The sequence below is a fragment of the Dendrobium catenatum genome, unplaced genomic scaffold (assembly GCF_001605985.2).
Source record: "Dendrobium catenatum unplaced genomic scaffold, ASM160598v2 fragScaff_scaffold_80, whole genome shotgun sequence".
Lineage (NCBI taxonomy): Eukaryota > Viridiplantae > Streptophyta > Magnoliopsida > Asparagales > Orchidaceae > Dendrobium > Dendrobium catenatum.
Window position 1 is genome coordinate 1,146,536 of NW_021318542.1, and position 24,626 is coordinate 1,171,161.

The following is a 24,626-nucleotide window of genomic DNA, read 5'->3' on the forward strand; positions in this document are numbered from 1 at the left end:
TATCAAATATTAACACCCCTAATTATGGTATACTAAAAAACAATTATGACCAAGTCCAAGTTTAGTGGTGAGAGCTACAAGTCACCCACATGTTTTAAACAAAGTGTCATAGGTGAAGGCTACAATATACTCAATGTAATTGAAACATGTCTTGCAAGAGAGAGTTGTATCATATTTAGACTTTTGAGGTAGTTGTGCTATAGATATTGTGGGATATATAAACAACACCTTAATTCATTCGCAGACTTTTTTAAAAGGACTTGAGTTGTCTTTATACTGAAAATAATCTCCCTAGTGAACTGAACAATGGGATCTCTATAAGATTTTTTTGAAGGTTGTTCTAATTTTTATCAATAATCTTCCTTGTTAGCTATAAAGGAGTGAAGAACTCAGACCCTTGGATGCTTAAATTGTTATAAAATATTAATTCCCTTAGATTTATATATTAGTCATGCCTAGATATGGACTATCATGAAAGTTTGATAGTAACGGTTTATCTATGGTTGTAGCCGAACATATCTCTAATTGATTATTTCAAATATACTGCTTTGTAAATCTCAAACTTATGAGTTTGCTGCTTATGAGCTTGTTGATGGTCTCAAAATGAAGTTTTAGGCTTCATTTGTGGCAACTTTCTTGCTACTTTATTTTTAAGATTGCAATTATAATTTTTGTTTTGCCACCACTTTTTGCACCTTTTTTTAAAAAATTTATACCAAAAAATTGCTTTGTAAGCAGCTTTAAAAAGTTACTTTCTCTAAAACCGTTCTATAAAGTAATAAAAGGTGTTTCAAATGAGAATATATATTATGTGCGGGCACCGGACGACGTCTGGAGGCAAATCAGAGCGCGTCATGTCTCTTTTTTTGTGTACCAGGTGACGTGGCGTGTTCTGATTTGCCTTCGAACCACAAAGAATAATTTAAGTCTTAAAGTTTGGAGGAATGACAATATTTTCAAAAAAGATTCATTACCTTGAGACCAATAGTTTTTGAAAGATGGCAATAATATTTTGTATTTTTTAGATGATGGATTAATTCCTCACCCTAAGAGGAATGTTTTGCGATTAATGGAGGAAAAATATCTTAGAGAAGAAATAGATATCTTGAATTATGGCAATTGCATCAAGATGTTTGATCAATTATAGATTTATTGAATGGTCATGAACTTAATTTTGAATATTTTCCATTCAAATATGCATTGAGATTTGTGCTTGATCTAGCCAAATTTTGACGAGGTATTAGTTAATCCTCTATTTTCAGATGTCATTTTTTGTGTCATTTAAAAAAAAATTGTTAAATTTAAAATATAATTTTTTTTCCATTTGAATAAATACAAGTTATGCAAACCTAGATGTAGGTCAACCTTTACGATAATATTATCGTAGGGGTTTGAAGGGGGGCGGGGATCGCCCTTATTATGGGTTTAGGGGCGGAGCCACTAAAATGTATTCAATACATTCAATTGTCATTGCGTGTTGGTTCTTGTAAAATTTTATAGCATATATATTGCATCACAAAAATTATAAAGCATGATCATTTTATTGACGTTGATACGAACCTCCCCTTAGAGGTTGTGAAATTCTCCTTTATTATAATTTCACATTTTGTGAAAGTTGGCATTATCAATTAAAGTGAAGATTGTAATAATCCAAAATCTTACCAATTAAGATATTGTCATCTTTGGCCTAAGAGCCTCACGATTTTGTTCTGGAGGTCATTGATCCTAAAATTTCTCCGAGATGAGTACGCTTAACTTTGGAGTTTTTAATAAAATTATAACTGCTACACCAAAAGGCGCATTGATATTTAAGAATTCAGATTCTTTTTACTCAATAAGTTTTACAACCCCCTCCCCCCTCTTAAGTAACTGACATCATCATTAGTATCTTTATCTCATAATCATTCACAAGTTAGATAGGATGCTATAGGTGGATTCTACAAGTTCAAGTGGCGACTTTTGTCATATAGCACTTTGTCTCATACATGATTTAAGAGGTTATTTTCATGGTATAGTACTTTATCTTGTATGCTACTTAATTCTCATCTTTCAGCTAATGTATTGCTATAATACCATCTTTTGGTGTAATGATTGCAATTTTATTAAGAAACTCTGCAGTTAAACGTGCTTATCTCAAAGAAATCTTAGAATGAGTTGTCACAAACTAACTCGACCAGTACAAATCATATCATGTTGAGTCGTGACAGACAAGTCTAAGGTCTAGTTTTAAAATATTTCAAATTATCTTCTAATTTAAACTTTAAAAATAAATTACAGAACTACGAAAAATATTCAGAACTAAAAATAAATTCATTCATAATATATCTTTTATTTCATCAAAATATATCCACACTGTAGTACAAGGTTACGAACAAAAGTTACAAAATTGAATAATAAACTAGCTATGATTAAATAAAAATGAAAATAAAAAAAAACTTTAATTGAGATATGATCCTAAATTAATAATCAACAAGCTCATTCTTTTTTCCAAATCTTTAAAATCATAAGCAAAACCACAATGAGTTACAACAGCTCAACATGTCACACAAATCTATCTAAAATTTTAAATTCTTTTTATTAAATATTTTCTTAGGAATTTAAAAGTGATTAAATGTAGTATAATAAATTACTATACCACGAAATATAATAAGAAAATAATAATTATCTAATTATTTAAATAATAATACTAAGTAGATAAATAAATTAAAATTCATATCATAGAACAATTTATACACATTTCTTGGATCTAGATAAAATCTCAAAGAATTCTAGACCGTTATAACTCTCTTTTGTGCTTATAACATCAGAATATGCCTGTAGACATTAGAACATGACTTATAGCTATGAGAAGAATAAATGCCATGCAGAATTGGTGTTATCCTATTTTGAGATCAAATACTACATTAAGAATAAAACACTATCTCGAAAGACTAAAACTATAATCGATAATGATTTCAATATCAAAATAGTGTTTTAACAAAATATTATTTTTATGGTATATAAAACACAATTCAAAAAATAGCATATCATATCAGAAGATGAACATAAATTTTTATAGAAAATGTTTGAATAGAAAAATGAGTTTTTTTTTTTTAAATTCTGCCATTTCTATAATTAAATACAACAAAAAGAATATTATAGTACCTCAAGAGATAAACATAATATTCTATAGGGGATCTAAAGATAAGAATGAGTTTTAAAAAATGCATTATTTATAAAATCAAATGTAGCAATAAAAATATCATATCTTCTTGGAAGATAATAATGACATTCTACTAATATATTTTAACATAAAAATATGTTTAAAAAAGAATATCTTCATTAATAGAGATTTTTGCTAAAGTATAAAATAGGATTTTTTTTTTAATATGAAGTTCTCAATTCTCCATAAAAATAAGCCTATGTAGTTAATTACATCTTAAGAGGGGTACTCTTAAGAAGACTCTCAATTAAAACAGTAATTTCATACCCTTTGATTACAACGTAGAAGACAAGGAAAGAAATAAAAAATTTTTAAAGAGAAAGTTACATGTTGAACAGTTCTTAGCGAGTCAAAGGAGAAAAAGTAGGATGTGTCAGATTTTAAGAAGCTCAGAGATAACTCCAGTCTAATCTATGTTGGCCTTTACAATTCAAGAGGTGATTTATTATTCAAGTTAACATTTTATTAGAAATGTGGGATTGCATTTTTGGAGAATGATGACTTATAATCTTTGATCTATCTCAGAACCTAGATCTAAGTTATGACTACAATGTAGTAACCCAAACCTATCTGAAAAAATACAATATAGACTTATATCTTGCCTAAAATAGAGACTCATGTTTTACTCGGACGGGCTTCGCCCACCCACACCCACCCATGTTGACTTTCTGGATTTCGTACCCACCTATACCCACCCACTTTTCATGTTTTTTGAACATAGTCTGCCACAGACTGATTGGCCTTGAGGCTTGTTGTCATTTGCTATGATGGCAAACTTTTAAGTTGCATATCAAAATTTATCATACTCGTAGCGTGGTTAAGTGCTAAACAATACTTACTGATGATTGTAATAGTATAAGTAAGATATACAATGAATATCAATGTAAATCGATTTATTCCTCGATGTTTAGTACCCACCCACAAGGTCATGGGCGTACCCATACCCACCCATACCCATTGGGTATGGGTGGGTATGGGTATCAGAGCTTCCCCAAGTTCAATACCTCATTCTCATAGATCAAATTCTTTGAACTCTACACTCAGAAAGGAAAGTGTCTAAAATGAGAGTAGAACTATGAAAAATATACATGCGACCTTGGACATTCTTTAGTTTATTTTATTAGAATGATATCTTTATATGTTATTTTATTTCTAAAATTTTATTTTTAAGTTATGAATAAAAAATATTGTATTCCTAAAAGCCTAATCAAAACCTGACACATGCATAGACAATAAAGAAACTTATAACAAGTATGCAATTTCTATTATAATATATATGTTATGATGAAGACGGTTTGTGATTTGGACTTATAATTGCTCTGAAATAATTTTGTATTGTTCTAGGTAAAAAAAAAAGGGTTTTCACATGGGTGACCTCCTCAAAAGTTAACTAACATGACAAAATTGTGAAGCCCTTAAGTCAAAGCCGACAATATATTGATAGTTAAGAGTTTTAGTTGTTATAAGCAATCCACTATAAACTATTTGTCATTGTTGCATAGCTTGTTGTCGTTGCCTATGCCGACTAACCATAATCTCTCTTTGCCAATTACTGCTAGCTATTGGTCATCATCACTACGCTTGCCGACCACCAGCTATATATAGACCATGCCAATTATTGTCTCCTGTCAACCACTGCTCACTACCTACTATTGTTGGGCTTTATGCCATGTTCATTTTATTTCAAGCCAAATGAAAAAATAATTATTTGTATTTATTTTACAATAATCCAAACAACTCCAAAAACATTTGAAATACACTATATTTTTTTATATTACATTTTCTTTATCCTACATCCTTTTACAACAAACCAAATAGTCTGTAATTCAAACATTTTTCCTTTGTAAAGTTCCTCAACTCATATGGCCAACTTTAAATATTTTAAAATCTTCTAAGTGGTTGGATAATATCACAACTATGATATAACCAACTGATTAATTGAATATTCAGATAGGTTTTTTTCTTTTTTGGGCATATTATGTGAAGATAAATGGCTAGTTATAAATTTCTTAGATACTCGAGATTATGGTGGTTTTAAATGAGAAATTATTCAGAGTGAATGTGCGTGTATATAATAATAGTAATAATAATAATAGATTTATGTGCTCATTATGTTTTAGAATTATTGATCATTTCTTTAGAGTAAATTATAAATACATCTTTTGTAATCATTGTGACCTCCAAAAAATATAGTATAATTCTAAAACATAGTTGTTTACTTTGATACTCCATATATATGAGTAATTTGGTTGTTAGTGAAAGTGAGGATTTTGTCTCCTTGAATGATGGAAAATAAGTAACCCTATGGGTTCTCAAGATATGAATTAGGTTCAAGCACCAAAGTGTGGCCTCAAGGATGATTTGAACTCAATTCAAAGTCATCTGGGTTGCTTTAATGTTGTATGATGACTCAATTATACTCACTCTTCAATATGATTTTAAACCAACTTAATTTTCCATGCTTGTCTCAATTCAACTGTGATTAGAGTCAAAGTTGCATCTCTAAGTATTTTTTTTTATTGATTTTGATTTGATAGAAAATATATATATTTTTTCATGCTATTTTTGAGTCATATCACGTAATCATTTTTATATAATTATTTGAATCATAAAAAATTTAAATTTGATCCCGTCATGACTTTCTCACCCCTTTCGTCTCTATCACAACATCTTTTTTTTTGTGATTAGGGCATCTCCAACAGTAAAACTCATTTTTCACTCCAAAATACAGCAAAGTTAAAAAATATAGTATTATATCTCTCTAACTAAATTTTATTTCTTAACAAAAAAAAAATATGTGTCTATTTTTTTTTTACATTTTTTAATATTTATTTTTTAACATATAAAATTGGCATCTGTGAACAGTGCGATGCCAGTATTGCCGTCACTCTGTTCTCTTTTGAATTTCGGCGTACGATTTAGTGTTTGAATGGAGTGAATGACCGATCGGATAACATACCACCATATGTATTTTGATTGATGATGATATTAGGTGTTTCAAAATGCGGATACAATATAAACAGAAAGAAAATTTATAGTGTTATATTATCTAAATAGTAAAATTTAGATTTTAAATGTATAAATAAAATAATTGTAAGTGTTATGGATGTAAGAAAATGCTGTACCCCACCGGGCTTAGGTGGGTTGGTGGGCGTGCTTAGTTGGGAACCCCCATCCTAAGTTCGAATCCTCTCTCATATGGCACGACTTCTTAAGTGGAGAGAAAAAACTGTGGGTCCTGCACCTGTGGGGTTGGTTGCTGCAGACTCGCCGAGGGATTAGTGGACATCGCCAAGCGCGTCACAGGCTGACGTGGCAGAGGGGTGTCGAAAAAAGAAAAAAAAAAGAAAATGTTGCATGTGGCAGGCAACCAGAATTAGAAATAGTGTCTAGGCGCCAAGGCGACCGAGCCTGGGTGGCAACCAAGCAATGAGCCCATCCAGGCAGAGAGGGAGACAGAGAATCAGAAATGGCCAGGGGCGCACAGCTCGCGGGCGAGTCTCTTTTCTCTGGACTGTATTTCCTTTTATAACCGAGAACTTCATTGGACTCATTTGTCCTCCCTCTCTCAATCTCTCTTCCGAAGCTTTTCAATTGCCGACCCACATCGATTGACCCTTTCTGCACTTCATAATTGCTTGCAATCTGGTATTGTCTTCGCAATCTTCGATTCTCGTCCAGGAAATTTTTGATTCGTCTTAAGCTTTCTTGATTTGATCGTGTGATTGCGCCGCTCTTGCAGAAGCGGATCTGAGGTTTTCCAAAGGGAAATACGGTTCTTAGCGCGTTGACCGGTGTGTTTCTCCTGCAACGCTTCGTACGATTCTTCCATGGCTGCTCCACCTGCTAGGGCTCGGGCGGATTACGATTATCTCATAAAGCTCCTTCTGATTGGCGATAGCGGTGAGAGTTTACGTTTCCTTTTTCTATGCTGCTTGTGAATCCGATCGCTCTGTTAAGCTTTTGGTTATTTTGGCATATAAAGGCATGGGATTGGTTAGTTTTTTTTTTCCCATGATTTATTTGGTTTGGCATTTTTGAGGGCTGGTTTATTTAGTTTGGGAATTCGTTATTGTAAGCTTTTCCTGGGTTTTGGGATGGATTCTACGGACTGAAAGTTGTAAGATCTCCGATTGCTTGCAAGGTTTTTGGAAATTCGGAGTTTCCGTCAGTGATCTGGTATTCGTATTCAGGAGCAATTATATTTATTGTATGTTTTTCTCAAAGATCAGGGGGTATTAGCTGTTGACCTTTGCCCTAAAAAGTATTGCATGGAAGTTTGTTTACTTTTTGTCATGCTTCTTTTTCTTGTTTAATCTTAGTTGTAAAACATAGGCGATCTAATCTCTTGGCCTTTTTTTGAGTTCTTTGTCCTCTAATATCCCAAAAATACTGTTGTTTTCCATGTTCTCTATCATCAGCATATGATTTTCTAGTCGTGGTAGTCTACTGTATTCTTTGCCTTACCCCCTTTCTGTCCACTTTTTTGGCTGGGGTTTTCTCAACTCCTTTTTCTTCTTGTTCCGTTGTATTCGATGCAAAATTTAGATCTTTTTCTGTTTCCAGTCTAAGCAATTGTGCAGCAATGGTTCATTTCCTAACTGTCTGTTCATTTGTAGGTAAAGAATAATCCTCATTTACTTATTTAGCTACCGAGGAATCTATATTGCCATGCTAAACCTAAGGAACTTCTTTTTGTGAACATTGCTTTGACTGTGGTGACATATTATGAATGCTAAAAGATGCATACAAACTTTCTTTTGTAGTTTGAAATATATTTTGGGAATTCTTGATAAAGCTAATATGATATGCCATGCATAGACATGCAGGATTAAGTATCATGATTACTTCTTATCATATCTTACGCTTCATGTGTTGGGCAAAGTATTTAGATGATTCATTTTCCATGTACAAAGCTTACACACTGCAACGACCTACTTTCATCTAACACCAATAGATTATGCAGACTGCTGCAAAATTTACATGAGCCAATTTGTGGTCTTTGAACTTAATCAGATGATAACTATTAAAATTTGTTATAATACTTGGGCTATATGTAATATTTTTCTTGCTTCATTCTTACCATTTTTAACTATAATTTGGCTACCAGTGCCATCTTGTTGCTATATATCTATCTATTGGGAAGTCACATTTTAGCCATTGTTGTATGGTTTTATTCCTTTTGTTTCTTTATATATAAATTCAAAAACTTTAAATTATTTGGTTTTGTTGTTTGTTATGAAACATATTTATGTACATCTTCTATTTTTCATTTTTTATCTTTTGCCTTTACTAGATCCCAAGCCCAGGACGAGAAAAGTGAAGGGTTGTGTTGGGTAGTTGACAACTACTGTAAAACATGTTGAATAATCATGAAATGAATCATTTAATATATTGTGTTAATGTTAGGGCGTTCTGTGAAAATGACACGCTGTATGACTTGAATACAACAAGAAATGTGCAAGGGCCGCTACACTAGCGCCCTGATGCATTATTAAATTAGCAAGCGTTCCCACATCATGGACGGGTGTGAGCAAAGAATCTAGTCCATGAAATTAGGATCATGATAGAAACTTGGAATATATGTTCTCTTACTGGTAAATTAATGAAATTAAAAGATATTATGATTTATAGGAAGATAAATATTTTATGCATTCAAGAGACTAAATGGGTTGGAGAGAAAGCTAAGGAGATTGATAGTTGAGGATTAAAACTATGATATTCGAGTAAGAGTTATACTGGAAATAGTGTGGATGTCATTATAGATAAGAGTTTGAAGGATAATATTATAGAAATTAATAGAATTGGAGATAAAATTATAACGTCAAAGATTGTTATTGATGATTAGATTATTAACATTATAAGTGTTTCTGCTTCTCAAGTAGGTTTGCATATGTGATCAAAATTAAAATTTTGTAATGACTTAGAAGACTTAATACAAATTATACCTCTTGAAGAAAAAGTTTTTATTAGAGATTTAAAATGGACATTTTGGTAGAGTGATAAAATATTTTAAAAGCTTTCATGATTGCTATAGATTTTGCTTTAGCTTATAATATTTTGATTGTTAATAGCTTATTTAAGAAAAAAAAGGAGTACATCATCACTTATAAGAATGGATATAATAAAATTTTGATTATTTTTTTACAAGAAAATTAAACCGTTTAAATCACAAAGATTGTAAAGTCATTTCGAGTGAAAATGTATGTATCCAACATTATTTATTAGTTCTGTACTTTAAGATGAAGGGGCATAATATGAAAAAAACAGTACAATGTTGTCTTAGGATTAGATCGTGGTATTTAAAGAACACAAAAAAAATATATTTTGGAGAGTAATATTCAAGATCTTAAGATTTTGATTGTGTTCTAGAAAATTAATGTTAAGTAGAAAAAAATAACTATTATATTAAGAATGTTGTAAATGATGTGCTGACAATATCAAAAGAAAAAACCCTTATTAGTAAAAATAGTTGGTGATAGAATTAAAATTTGCAAGTAAAGATACAACAATAACTACTACAACAACAACAAGCCTTTATCTCACTATTTGGGGTCGGCCACATGAATCCTTTTTCTCCATTGTATCCTTTTAAGGATCAAATTCTCATCTAAATCTAATAAAGAAATGTCATTTCTAATATATTCTAACCAAATATTTTTAGGTTCGCCTCTACCTTTCTTAATATTAGTCAAATATAATACATCTACTTTTCTAACCAGGTTATCTGAAGGTCGTCGTTTTATGTGACCAAACCATCTAAGGCGGCTCTCTCTAATCTTATCTTCTACTGGGGCTACTCCAACCTTTTCACGTATGTGCTCATTTCGTATTCTGTCTTTAAGAGTAAATCCACTCATCCACCTGAGCATCCTCCTAATCTCTGCAACACTTAACTTAATATTATTCTTCTCTTTTAACGGGCAGCATTCTGCTCCATAAAGCATTGCATGTCTCACTACCATCTTATATAATTTTCCCTCAAGTATGAGAGGGACCTTTTTATCACATAACAAGCCCGATGCATTCCTCCACTTCAACCATCCAACTTGAATTATACTACTAATATTCCCATATATTTCACCATCACTCTGCACAATAAACCCAAGATATCTAAAACTTGTGCTCTTATTAATGACTTGATCGCCCAAAGTCACAATCCCCACTCCAGATATAGTATTACTAAAATTACATTCAATATATTCATTTTTAGATCTACTCAAACGAAAGTCTTTAGACTCTAAGGTTAACCTGCATAATTCATGTTTACCTTCAACTCCCTCTCTAGTCTTATCAACAAGAAAAATATCATCAGCATGAATCCAAATTGATTTTGAGAAACATTAGTGTCGCGCTGCAACCTATGCTCCATAAATCTCTCCCATAGTTTTAAACTATGGTACATTAATTTAATTCTTATATAATTCACATAATCTTGTGCATCACCTTTATTCTTAAAAATAGGAATCAACACACTCATTCTCTACTCATATGACATCTTTTTAGTCTTCAAAATAATATTAAAAAATTTAGTAAGCCAAGAAATTCTTTAATCTCCTAAACATTTCAACACTTCATTTTCTTTAAAACCTCTTTAACTTCGGTTTTACTAATACGCTGATAAAAACAAAAATCTTTTATTTTCATTTAGGATGCTAAGACCACTTAAATCAATTGCATTATCACAATCTTCATTGAAAAGTTTAACAAAATATCTTATCCACCTTTGTTGAATATCCATTTCTAATAAAAACACTTTTTGATCTTTATCTTTAATACATGTCACTTGAATTAAATCCTTACCACTCCTATCTCTTTATTTGGCTAACTTATGCACATATATTTGTCTTCCTTAATTTCTAATCTATTATATAAATCATTAAAAGCTAAAATCTTTGTATCGCATATTGCTTTTTTAGACTTCTTACGGGTCTCTCTTTATATTTTTTCCAATTATCAGAATTTTTACATGCAGACCAATTTTTATAACAAATCTTTTTATTTTTTATTTTTTTCTTGCACATTTTGATTCCACCATCAACTATTTTTTATTATTAGAGTTTTTTTTTTCTTTGATAATCAAAGTATATCTTTTGCAACATTCTTAATATCACTAAGCTATTTTTCCCACATAATATTTGCTTCCTCATGCATTGACAAAATCTTAAGATATAGAATCATCTCGGCATGCACTCAGATACATATATAAAATAAACCAACTATTAAAAAATAATTGCACATAAATTTATCCTGGATGCAATTCTTTTGATGAGAATAAATGCGAAGATTTCCATTAAGACTGCTTGCCCTTTAGGAAGCTATTGCATTCTTGTTAGCATTTCATATTGTTTTTGACATAAAACTTGTATATTTCACATAGAGGTGGTCTTGAGTTGAGTTAGTACAAGCTGGCTTCTACTCAAAATCAAAAGTTTCAATTTCAACTCGAGTGAAGTTTGAATTGAGAAAAAAAAAAGATCAGTTATGAGTTGATCTTAAAGATGATTTGAGATAAATCTCTTAGTTTATAAGATATATTATAATAAAACTTCATCTTAATTTAAAAAATTATTTTCTAAATTCCTAATAAATAAACGTGTGCATCTATGCATATGTTGAATCCATTTCGAGTTGAGTAGAAGTAATTTTGATCAAATGTCGAGCTTCACCGGCCCTATTTCTGTGCATCACTTTTCATCCTCAATAACATTTTTTGGGTACCTTTTACCTTCTGTGACTGAGAGTTCTGGATTCAATTGTTTTTTTTTGTTCAGGAAATCAATCAATTTTATGTTTAATTTGATGTCCACTTCACGCAACATTATCACTTACTAAATTTTGAGGCGGAAACTACACATTCTTAGAAATTGAGGCATTTATTGGAGAGGTGGGAGTTCTTGTTTGTTTATTTCAATGCAGTGGAGAGCGAACCGTTAATGTGGCTGGGCCTTGCTGCACTTTATTGTTCTCCTCTAAAAGGCATCATTTAATGACTGCCCATGGATTTTGTAATTTTCCCAAAAGGTCCAGTTCCATTAGAAAACTAGAATTCTGGAAAAAGAGATGTTTTATGTAAAGGGGTTTGAATAGAGAGCATTAGCCAAGTAAAGAAGCAATATTTCCATTTTATTATCTAAATAGGTGAAAAGTGATTTTAGGCCATGATACCATGTAGTATGTCCCTGTTAAAATTCTGATTTTTCTCGAAGCTCTAACACCTTGTACATAGTTATAAATCACCATTAAAAATATTTCACTCCAGTAAAAATAACAAAAAAAAAAAAAAGAAAATTCAATTGTGTCCTTGATCTCTATGTTTTTAGCTTTGTATTTAGTGAATATACTAACGAATATGGCTAGGTTTAAAGTGGTCTTTAAAATTAGAAACTTGTGGTTGTAACAAGTCTTTTGTTGTCGGTGGTTTTGAGACTTGGGAAAAATAGTGGTTTGATAATTATCCCCCGTCTATTTATATGTTACCAATCAGTCCCAGAGTATTACGATTCTCTAATTTAGTCTTTGACTACAAAAAATTGATCCCAAATGGCCGCTAAGGACAAAATTGGGATCAATTGTATCCCAATTTCCTTCAATGTCTACCCGAGAGATAATTTATGATCAATTTTGTATAGTTGAGAGACTAAATTGGAGAAATGTAATGCTTTATGATTAAATTGGACACATCGAAGAGTCGGAGGACTATTTTTAGCTTTTTCTCTTTGGTTATTATTATTTGAGTTTTTGTCACACTAGACTTTGACATGTTCTAACATTTCTTTCAAAGGAGGTCTTGTTTTGATGTCCACTTTGGTGCTAGATAACCTTTTGTAGATCTAAATTTAGCCTTGTTGGTGTTATGTTTGAGTTCTTGTTGTAGGGATGTTTTAAGGTATAAGATTTCTGATGCAAATCTTGTATACAATAAAGTTATATGCAATGATTCTTTTGAAATAAAACATGCTAATTTCTTGAGAAAGCAAGCTATTACTTAAACAACTATTTAATACCAGCTTTGAAAGGAGAAAACATATTAAATTCAATTTCAATGATAAGATATTGACCTTTTTAACAGAATTAATAGTAAGAAATTAAATATCATGTGATTTTGATTTTTTGCATTGGGAAAAAAATTAAAATTGTAAGATATAAAAGAAGCTATCAGCTTTTTCAACCAATCACAAAAGATCTCTCTTGAAATGCTTCAAATCTCACCCTTACTGAGCACACTTTGAGGATCATAATCCTTGGAAAAAAGAGGAAATTAGGATAAAATTCCCACATGCCTCAAAGCACATTTATAATTCTGAGGCAGCATTAAAAAGGATAGAAGCGTTTTGTAGGAAAGGGATAGAGACATTGGAGTAGACTTACCCAAACATCAGAGAAACTGCCTGACGCCGGAGCTGAGCTTAAATCCGATTTAACTTCAGGACAGTTTAATTCCCTTTAGTTGTTTGTAGGGCTACATAGGATTAGTGTTTGCCTATGTTGTATGTAGCCTAGTAGGTTGCTATGATTTGTCTATAAATACATAGCCATTAAGTGTAATGGGGGAGATTTTTAGAAATGAATGATATTTGAGTTTACTCTCTTGTGTTTTCATGTATCCTAAGAGTGATTCTTAGGTGGTGGATCCTTCCTCCAAGAAGTTATTAGAGCGGTGTCTGGTGAACGTCATCGGATCGTCAACGTGGATTTGTCGAGCCTCTCCGGTTCGGTGTCATTTTGGTATCAGAGTCGACAAGATGCCGGAGAGAATTTTGGCTTGAGTTCGGTTTAGAGAGCGAAGTCTCTCCCGTTATGTATCTTGATTCTTTTTAAGTGGTGGTCTCCCTACCTTGTTCTTGGATCAGCCAACCGACTCCGCCTTGTAGAGACTTGTCGCAAGCCTAGGATGGTGTCACGTGGTAAAGAATAAAGAAATAATTCTTGTTTAGTTCTCTGTTTTCTATAGCACCCACAAAAATTTCAGCCGCTGGATTCTTGGTGCTGTCTTCTCCAGACGATCGCCTCCTTTCCACAGATAATTGCAGTCGTTTTTCTGTCCAATAATTAGCTGCCCAGCCATCTGCACTCTCCATATTTTTTTCCTCCCATGCTGTTGTTTCAACCACAATTTATCTTTATATTGTTATCTTTATAGTGCTCGTCCCTTCCTCTCATCTAGAAAGCTACAACCACTTGTTTTTCCTCCTCCCCAGCCCACGTATGATGCTATTCAAAGCACCAAGAACAAAATAATTCCTGATTCTTGGTCAAGAAATTAGCTAAAAAGAGCAAGATGTGGCCTCGTTGGACTCGATAGCGACCACTTCAACGAGCAGTGATTGAAGACCTTTAACGAGAAATTTCCCAACTCCAACAGCGATTGTCAAGGCTCGAACTAAAAAAAGACTTGAGCCCATTTGGCCGTGACATTGTTGTCCGAACACCGAGCATATATGCTCACAAGGCGGCATATAGATCCGCTATTCTGGCCGAATCCCTACGAACCGATGAAAGAGAGGATATATTGGAAGATCAGAGTCCTTCCTACGAAGACATTTTTGAAGGGTCACCCTGTAAGTCTTCCTCATCCTTGATCGAGTCCATCTTCGATGGGTTTAAAGATCTGTTGCTGAAATCGGATTCATTACCTATCTATTATGAGCCTTGTATGACGTATATGATGATGACATGTTCGGTGAAGTTCTTGATTTTGATAAGCCAATATATGATGATGATCAGAGCGAGCCGGATGTCCAGCAAGAACTATTCACTCCTAGTAAGGCAACAAACTTGATCGTCATCATTGATAAAAAAATTGCAATTCAAGATCTCTCAAATGGGTTGGATATTGAAGCTTCCACCTACTTCTCTAGGATTCTGAAAGAAACACAAATGATTTCAAATAATCTCACAATCACAAACGGTCCATCCACTTGGGCTAAACTTGAGATATCAAAGGTTGGTAGACAAATGGACATTGGGTGGACCTATCCTGATTCATCAAAAAATAGTTTTAAACAAAAAGCAGTAAGAGTTTGAATACAATTCAAGTCTAACATATACACATTATTTACTCGTATACCATTCAAAACATCATTACCATTTAGACTTAATGTGCAACTAGTAGGGAAAAAACCGGACATATTCCTATGAGCCTGAAGTTCCTCCTACCCCGTTAGTATGACGGTGGAGCTGAGCTTAAATCCGATTTAACTTCATGACATTTTAATTCCCTTTAGTTGTTTGTAGGGCTATATACAATTAGTGTTTGCCTATGTTGTGTCTAGCCTAGTAGGTTGCTATGGTTTGTCAATAAATATATAGCCATTAAGTGTAATGGGGGAGATTTTTAGAAATTAATAATATTTGAGTTTACTCTCTTGTATTTTCCTGTATCCTAAGAGTGATTCTTAGGTGGTGGATCCTTCCTCCTAGAAGTTCTTGGAGCGGTGTCCGACGACTGTCACCGGATCATCGACGTGGATTCGTCGAGATTCTTCAATTTGTTTCCACTGGATTTGTTTAGCATAACACGTCACCGCGTTACGCGCCGCCTTTCTATCTCATGGTTTTCTCATCCGCTTGTCGTTCTTTGCTCCGGCACCTACAAATTGCCACCTCCTACCTCTCATGCTGTCGTAGGTCGATCTGCACTGCTGTGGCCACTGATGAGAGGATAGAAGCTGCCGGCTATCATGTCAGCGGCGGCCCTTCCTTCATGCGCGGGACCATATTCTGGGATCCCGATAGACCTCTCACCATCGAAGAGTTCCACATGCCTCGGCCAAAGGCAGGGGAGCTCCTCATCAAGACCAAGGCTTGTGGAGTTTGTCACTTTGATCTTCACGTCTTGAAAGGTGAACTTCTATTTTGAAGTCCTTGCGTTTTGGGTCATGAAATAACTGGAGAAGTTGTTGAACTTTGTGCCCACACGGATGTTGGCATAACAAAGAGGTTCCCTATTGGAAGTCTTGTGGTTGGAGCATTTATAATGCCTTGTGGCAATTGCTTCTTTTGTGTCAAACGTTAGGAAGACCTATGTGAGGCTTTCTTTGCCTATAATCGAGCAAAAGGAACACTTTACGATGGTCAAACCCGACTACTTCTGCGAAATAGTGGAAAGCCTGTGTGCATGTACAGCATGGGTGAACTTGCTGAATACTGTGTCATTCCTGCAAATGCAGTTGCTACTCTGCCAAACTCTCTACCATATACTGAATCTGCTATCTTAAGCAGTGCAGTTTTTACTGCGTATGGAGCTATGAGACATGCCGCTGAAATGCGTGCTGGTGATTCTATAGCAGTTATAGGAGTTGGTGGTATTGGAGCAAGTTGTTTACAGATAGCACGAGCATTTGGTGCTACTAAGGTAATTGCAGTTGATGTACAAGATGAAAAACTGCACAATGCAACGACACTTGGAGCAACTCACACCATAAATGCTTCAAGCCGAGTTCAAGGGATGATGTTGTTGAGAAGATCAAGGAAATCGCCGGTGGAATGGGTGTTGATATTGCTGTAGAAGCATTGGGAAAACCATTAACTTTTATGCAATGCACAAAAGCTGTGCGAGATGGTGGCAAAGCAGTTATCATAGGGCTTGCTCCAACCAATGCATTGGGGGAGATTGAAATGACTCGCCTAGTCTGCAGACAGATAAAAATTATTGGTTCATATGGCGCAAGAGCACGACAGGATCTTCCTCAGGTCGTCAAGCTTGCTGAGACCGGCATATTCAGCCTTCAAAATACTGTTTCAAGAAAGTGCAGATTTGAAGAAGCAAACCAAGTCTATAAAGATCTTGATAATGGAAAGATTGTTGGCTGAGCCGTCATTGAAATATCGGAATAAAAATTATTGGTTCGTATGGTGCAAGAGCAAGACAGGATCTTCCTCAGGTCGTCAAACTTGCTGAGACTGGTATATTCAGCCTTCAAAATACTGTTTCAAGAAAGTGCAGATTTGAAGAAGCAAACCAAGTCTATAAAGATCTTAATAATGGAATGATTGTTGGCCGAGCCGTCATTGAAATATCCGAGTAATTGGAATCTATTTGATCTGGAAATACTGTTATGTGGACTTGTTTTCAAACCCAGCACTGTTTCGATCGTTATTTTGTCTGTTCAACTGTAGAGTTAGAATCATATTCAAGCAAGGCTTGAATTTTATTCAAATTGTTTTTGAATAGAGTTTTTTTTTAAAAAAAAAGACACCGGACCGGAGAGGCTCGACTAATCCACGTCGACGATCCGGTGATAGTCGCCGGACACCGCTCCAAGAACTTCTTGGAGGAAGGATCCACCACCTAAGAATCACTTTTAGGATACAGGAAAGCACAAGAGAGTAAACTCAAATATTATTCATTTCTAAAAATCTCCCCCATTACACTTATTGTCTATGTATTTATAGACAAACCATAGCAACCTACTAGGCTACACACAACATAGGAAAATACTAATCCTATGTAGCCCTACAAACAACTAAAGGGAATTAAACTGTCCTGAAGTTAAATTGGATTTAAGCTCAGCTCGGACGTCACTACCATAAGATAGAACCTGCTGGAAGTCGCAAAGAATGAGAACCATGCCCGTCCTAGAGCATTCCATAGGAGAAATGGGAGAATATGTAAAGCTCGCAAGAAGGGCACAAGAATAGTATAGCCACAGTCATGCCATACTAATAGAAGACACTACAGGAAACCATCATAGGAGTAAGCCATCATGGGAATAGTAATATACGTTACCACGTCTGTTTTGGTCTATGTCAAAATATCAATTTCTCTGGTCCACTGTTCTTTTTATATATTTGGATGTTGTGGAAGCATCATATGAACGTTTTGGTTATAGTGCAGAAAATTGGTCATCCATGTTCAGTCGTATACATTTTTTTTTATTGCATAAAAGTGGACATGGCTGAATTTATTTCTAAACATCTAGGTTGAAGTAAAGGTCCAATTTTTAGATTAGGATATCGATCGGATGGAGTATTTACATCACCAATATTAGGAAAAAGGATAACTTACATATCTCTATAATCCATTTATATTTAGCATTGAATTGATTGTGTTACAGCTCAAAATAGTCCCTGACTATTAGTAAATGTCTAATTTGGTCCCAGATTTTCATAATGGCTCAATTTAGTTCCCTGACTATTACTATTAGAAAAAGTTTCAATTTGATCCCAAGGCCAAAAATAACATTTGAAGTTAACCAAAACAGTTAAATGCGAGGACATTTTGGGTATTAGGATATATATAAGATTATATTATTATTTTTTTATATATTTTGTCATTTATCATATTACAATAAATATAAAAATTAAAATGGAAGTTAACCATATTTATTAATTATTCACTCTTGATATTTAGTTGGTTATTTTCTATTATGATTTTATGTTTATTTTAATATAATGAATAACAAAAAAAAAAAGTATAATCTCACATAGACTATAATATCCAACATGCCCTCAAATTTAGTTGTTTGGGTTAATTTTAACCATTACTTTCGGCCTTAGACCAAATTGGGATATTTTCAAATAGTCGGGGGATTAAATTGAGTCATCATGAAAGTTTGAGATTAAATTGATCATTTGCTAATAGTTGAGGGACTATTTTGGGCTTTTACTCAATTGATTACAAAATTTATTTGAGAAGGCCGTAGGCTTGTTTTACCCCTTATTAAGTGGAAGAAGTGACATTTCAGATTAATAGGTTGATATCAACTAAACCAGATTATTTTGTGTGTAAAAAGAATAATTTTTTCAGTTACTTCTTTAGATCAGGCTTCTTCCTCACCTCAGTTGATGACCAAACATCTGGAAGTGTTTTATGAAACACTTCCTATATTCCCCTCTTTGAGATGCAGCTTATATGTATTCAAATTATTTCTTTGTTAATCTTAATTCTGGTTCCCTTCTCCTTTTTAGATGTATGGCAAAGAACCACATTTTATTTGAAGGATGGGTCCATCTTAAGGACTGGTTTTTGGGTACTCGTCTTGTTTTGGATTCTGCGGAAGGACTTTATGTTCGGTTTAGAATTAAGCTTGAAAATTTTGAATTTGTACACATATTTATAGATGAAGTTAGGGTTCAAAATCTTGTCTTAAACTTGATATATAATGATTTTTTGTCTTTTTTCTTCAGCTTGAAGCTAGACTCATATATATGACATACAATGTTATACCTAGTACATTCATTTTGGTACGTAACTGTTTCTGAGTCCAGTGATAATTAATAGGAAGTAGTTTAAGAAGTCAATTAGATTGTCGGTGCTTCTCACACTGTTGTACTAACGTGTTTTTTTTTTTTTTTGAAACTCTATATCTTAAAAGAACAAGTTTTCTTAACCATTTACTGCATACTGTGCCCATCTCATGTACACTTGCAATCCTCACTTACATGTGTTATTGACAATTGAATGCCCCAAGCTTGCATACATTTTTTTTGTTCTATCCGATTTTGCTTTATTATAATTGTTTTAAATAAATTTTTTGATGTAATGGTGTCATTTCTTTCTTTTTAGACATTCAGTTCTGTCATTAACTTTGATTTGGCTGTTTTTGTTTTCTTTTATAGTTTTGTTGCTCTCAGTGTGATTTTTTTGTATGGTTTTACGGCTGCAAAATTTTGAATTCCCTGGATTTTTTAATCAGAGAAAAGAAACTATGGATATAATCACTAGTTTTTCCTTTTAGGGAATATCTGATGTAGGCCTCTTTCATCTTTCTTGATATTATGATAAAGTATGCATTGCACATGAATGCTATGGTTTGCTCGGAAAAAATCCTCTGCTCTTGTGTGTGAGAACTCGAGAGTATTTCATGCTGTATATTGATTTTATCATGAATAGAATTATTTTAATCTGAGTTTGTTTGGATCTTGGACGTGAGACTTCCTATGGTACAAGCTATCATAGTTAATTGCCATTCCCAAGAGAGAGTGCTCTCGAATGAGGAGATTGCTTTAGGTATTCACATTAGAGAAAAGACATTCATATAATTGTCCTATCACGGTGTTTCATACGTTAGGTGAATGTTTATGGGATAGATTTAAATCCAACCTAGATCCTATAGTTCCATCATCCAAAGTGGTTTTTACTCTGAAAAGTTGGGACCATTGTAACAATATAGCTTTAAGTCTGGAGCATTATGTAGACCATGGGCTTTGGGTTGGATCATTAACTCTTATCATTATTAGTGCTAGGTTAGGAGCTAGCTATGATTTTAGGCTTCAAGCCAACTAGCTTTAGCTATGATTGTTAGTTTTCTTATTAACAATCATGTGTTTCCTTAGTCAAGGAATTCCCTTAAGGATGAGGGATGATGTTAAGCCAATGATATGCTTTTTATTGGCAAACTTGTTATCTTTTTGTGCCAGAGGGGTTTGTCATACTAGATAAATTGAAATATTGGGCGTATTGATAACTTGTTAGGGCCATAGTATTGCCAAATCATTTGGCAGTGGCAAACATTTTTTTACCTTGGAAAGAGATGATTTAGGCGTGGTTTTAGGTTTTGATTTGCTTAGAGTGCTTGCAATCCACTTAATAGTTATAACATTCCTTAAGATGTAGGTTTATAACCTTTGTTGTGCACCACTATGTTAGCACGCCATTTGGTGCATTTCAATAGCTATCTTAACTTTTAGGTTGACCTTTGATTTTATGATTGCCCTGGCTATGCTTGTAAATAGCAAAGAATTAAAAGAAAGCTTGCTGGGATACGATTATCTCCTTTCATAAAGATAAGGAGACAAGTGTTTGAAAAACAGGGATGATCTGATAATATAATCTTTGTTTTAATTTTTTTTATTTTTAATTTTATTTTTGAATTTACTCTTTGTTTTTTTTTTGGGGGACATTTAGGCCATTTAAGGCAAACTCACACACACAACGCATACACATAGACTCGAACTTTGAACCTCTTAGTTGGAATTTACTCTTTGTTTAACAAAATTATTGAACCTGACTTTAACGATATTTTTTTTACGGATTTTTTTTTGGGGCAACTATGTTTCCCCCTCTGCTGAGTCTCTTTTCTTTTAGGACCCAAAGGGGTGAAGCCAATGTTCATTTGATGATTTTTGAATTTACCCAGTGTATGGCTCATTGTTATCAATCCAATGAACCATTCTATTAGACTGGTTGGCCTATAGCTTGGTGGACTAGTTCTCTTCTCTTTTGTTGCAAACTGAAAGAAGCTGCCACATCTCCCTTCCTCCTCATCATGTGCTTTTCTTCTTCATCACATATACGTCAGGCCTTGTTGAGGATCATCAATCTGCTTTCATAGTGGAAAAAGAGGGGAATAGCAATTGAAGCCCCTCAGTCAAAACCACTGCCACCGTCCTTTTCTCCGCTCATTTCCTCGTGATGGTCAGGGATTTAATAAGATAAGAAACATGGTTTATTTTGCTACAGGATTTCTTTACTTATAAAATCAATATTTTGAGTAAACTAACTTCTTCTCCAAAATAACAAAAATTGAAGTTAGCAGCTATGTTATTTCCTGTAAAAAAAAACCAATATATTGGTTTTTTTGTTGTGTTCCAAGTTTTTTTTTATCTTAGTATATAGTTTTATGAGTGATAAGGATGGATTTTCAAAACTCTATAAAAAGGGGTTTCTAAAGCTTATTTTTGTGTTAAAACTTGTTCCTATTTTTGTTTTTTTACACAATTATTTTTGTACTCTTCCTGCCAAAAATCTTTTTAATAAGCTCTTGTTCTTATTTCTTTTATCCATTTTGATTCACTGTCTTGGATGCTAGATTATTTAGATTAAATCTTACTCATGTTTTAGTGTGTATTAATTATTGTAAACTGATTTATGTTTCATTTCATAGGCGTCGGCAAGAGTTGCTTGCTTTTACGGTTCTCTGATGGCTCCTTCACCACTAGTTTCATTACCACAATCGGGTGGGTTCCCTTCCCGTCATACTTGTATTGTTTGAAGTGCTTGTGAATTAGTAGTTTATCCCATTTTAACCACTGCCAAGCATTTTTTCTGTTCAATTTCTTAATTAACTGAATTTGTTGTTTGTCAATGCAGTATTGATTTTAAAATCAGAACAATTGAGCTAGATGGCAAACGTATTAAACTACAAATCTGGGATACTGCTGGCCAGGAGCGTTTTAGAACTATTACTACAGGTATGCTTCTTTTTTTTTTTTGGCTTATTCCATTGTTTTTAGTCATTTATTTGTTTTTGCGTATATGTTGGCTCTATTTTTCTTCTAATGGCGTTTCTAATACTCCATCTCTTTTGTTGTAGCTTACTATCGAGGTGCCATGGGTATTTTACTCGTCTATGATGTAACTGACGAGTCATCCTTCAACAGTAACCACCATACTTTTTTCTCCCTAAGTTTTTTTTTTTTTTTTGAGTCAAATTCTTAACTTTTTGAGTCTTAATGTTATGTAGATATTAGGAATTGGATCCGAAACATTGAACAACATGCCTCTGATAACGTTAACAAAATTCTAGTTGGTAATAAGGCTGACATGGATGAAAGCAAAAGGGTATCCTCATCTCTCTCCTTCTCATTTTCTCTCTCTTCCCAATCGTGTTATTTAAAATGTTCTACCTTGAATAATGATTGATCTTAGCACTGATTCTTGAATGCAATTTCTACATCCCAGGCTGTACCGACTTCAAAGGGACAAGCTCTTGCAGATGAATATGGCATCAAGTTCTTTGAAACTGTAATTTGGAATTGTTTTGACGGTACTGCATTACGTTCATGAATTGTTTTCTTAACATTTTTGCACTGTCACTCTTTCTCTGCAGAGTGCAAAAACAAATCTAAACGTGGAGCAAGTTTTCTTTTCAATTGCCAGAGACATCAAGCAGAGGCTTGCAGAATCCGATAACAAACCTGAGGTATGATTTTTAACTATAGGATCAATAGAGCTTGGTTCCTTTTCAAGTCCAGCTTATCATGAAGAATCATTACTTTGGAATTTTTGCAGGAACGGACAATTAAGATAAACAAACCCGAACAAACTGCAGGTGAAAACAAAGCTCCGGAGAGATCGGCCTGCTGTGGTTCTTAAGAAGAGGTCAGAGAAGGTGACTTCTGGGTTGGTATCAAATATTATTTCGAACTAATTCGAGTCTTATATAGGTAGTGAATGTGATGATGATCTGATGGATGATGTGTATTTTTAATACCATACTATCATTCTTTACAACTTTATTTTTCTCTCGTGTGGAATGTAGTTATTTTCTGTGGTGGAGAAGTGTTATTATATTGACCTATTTGTCCCCTTTAATCACAGGGCCTCGTGCTCCTTTTCATTTGGTTGCTTTATGATAATGACAAGTCTGAAGTCATTCCATGTTTTATCCTTTTCATAGGCTAAAAGGCATCATATTGTTGGGGTTTGAATAATACTGTTAGGTTTGTGGCCAACCATAGAATTTGAGCTGCAGAAATCAGCTTTTTTTTACTTGTTACTGGGCTCGAATGATACTGTTAGCACTGCAGCCATCACTGAATTAGGAGAGATTATTACGTGGCGCATCCGGATTCGCCTTCGAACAAATCCGGACGCCATTTTCTGTTTATATACACGGCTTTTATGCTTCTTATTACAGTAACTATGCCCTGTATAAAGGGATCTGTGATCATTATTCATGATTCCAGCCTTCAGGTATGGAAATATGTGTTACACCCGAACTTGGATATACTGTCTTCTGATTCTTGCACAGGAAAAAAATTATTGAGAACAAAAAGCTTTCATGAATTCGGGTGCATATTTGATCGATTCTACTTTTGTACTCTTTACATCCAAGTTCTTAAACTGGCTTAGAATTTTTTTGGTTCCATAATCTGAATTGGATCGACTCAGTTATCTCAAATTTGATTCAATTCTGATTTTCTACAGCATTCGCATATTTGTAATCCAAGCATATTCAATTGTTTGGCCCCATACCGATTATGTACCATTATCATAAACATTCAAAGTGGAATTCAATGTTGAGAATTCTCTAAAATCTCTCCTTAGAACTCCCTCCATAGAAATATTATCTTAAACATAATGAAACTTATATTTTAAATTCACCATGTAATTGCACCCAATAACTCTCATAGATTCTCGACTATTTGGTGATGAAGCGTTGAGAGCAATTAATTCATTATTCTGTTGAACTTATTTAGACTCCCAACCACCAAATCACCTTTAACCATTTAATAAAACTATTTTTATAATAAGTGTACCTTATTATAAGCCAAGGGCTTTTCATATATATCTGACAAAATCTTCATCAAACCTATAGTGTTTTTCTCCATTGTCATATTGTGAGCTATGTCTTTGAAACTTGTCTATCAAGAAGATTGCAGTCTTATAGGCAGTAACTTTTTGTCCAAGGGTAAATGCATCTTTTTGCTAATCTTCTATTTGTTTCCTCCAAAAAACATAGTCAAATATGCTAAT

The 24,626-nt window shown here is 33.7% G+C and overlaps 1 protein-coding gene and 1 pseudogene across 1 annotated transcript; both read left to right on the forward strand.

The window, feature by feature from the left end:
* The first annotated feature begins 6,634 nt into the window (after positions 1 to 6,634).
* Positions 6,635 to 23,506, forward strand: LOC110104476 (ras-related protein RABE1c). Its single transcript, XM_020833616.2, has 9 exons — positions 6,635 to 6,850; positions 6,945 to 7,105; positions 22,033 to 22,105; positions 22,239 to 22,339; positions 22,462 to 22,527; positions 22,612 to 22,709; positions 22,830 to 22,892; positions 22,978 to 23,070; positions 23,160 to 23,506. Exons 2-9 carry the CDS (start codon positions 7,033 to 7,035, stop codon positions 23,241 to 23,243), a joined length of 651 nt encoding a protein of 216 aa, XP_020689275.1. The 5' UTR covers positions 6,635 to 6,850; positions 6,945 to 7,032; the 3' UTR covers positions 23,244 to 23,506.
* On the forward strand, positions 15,648 to 18,430 carry LOC110104440 (annotated as a pseudogene).
* Positions 23,507 to 24,626: the final 1,120 nt, after the last annotated feature.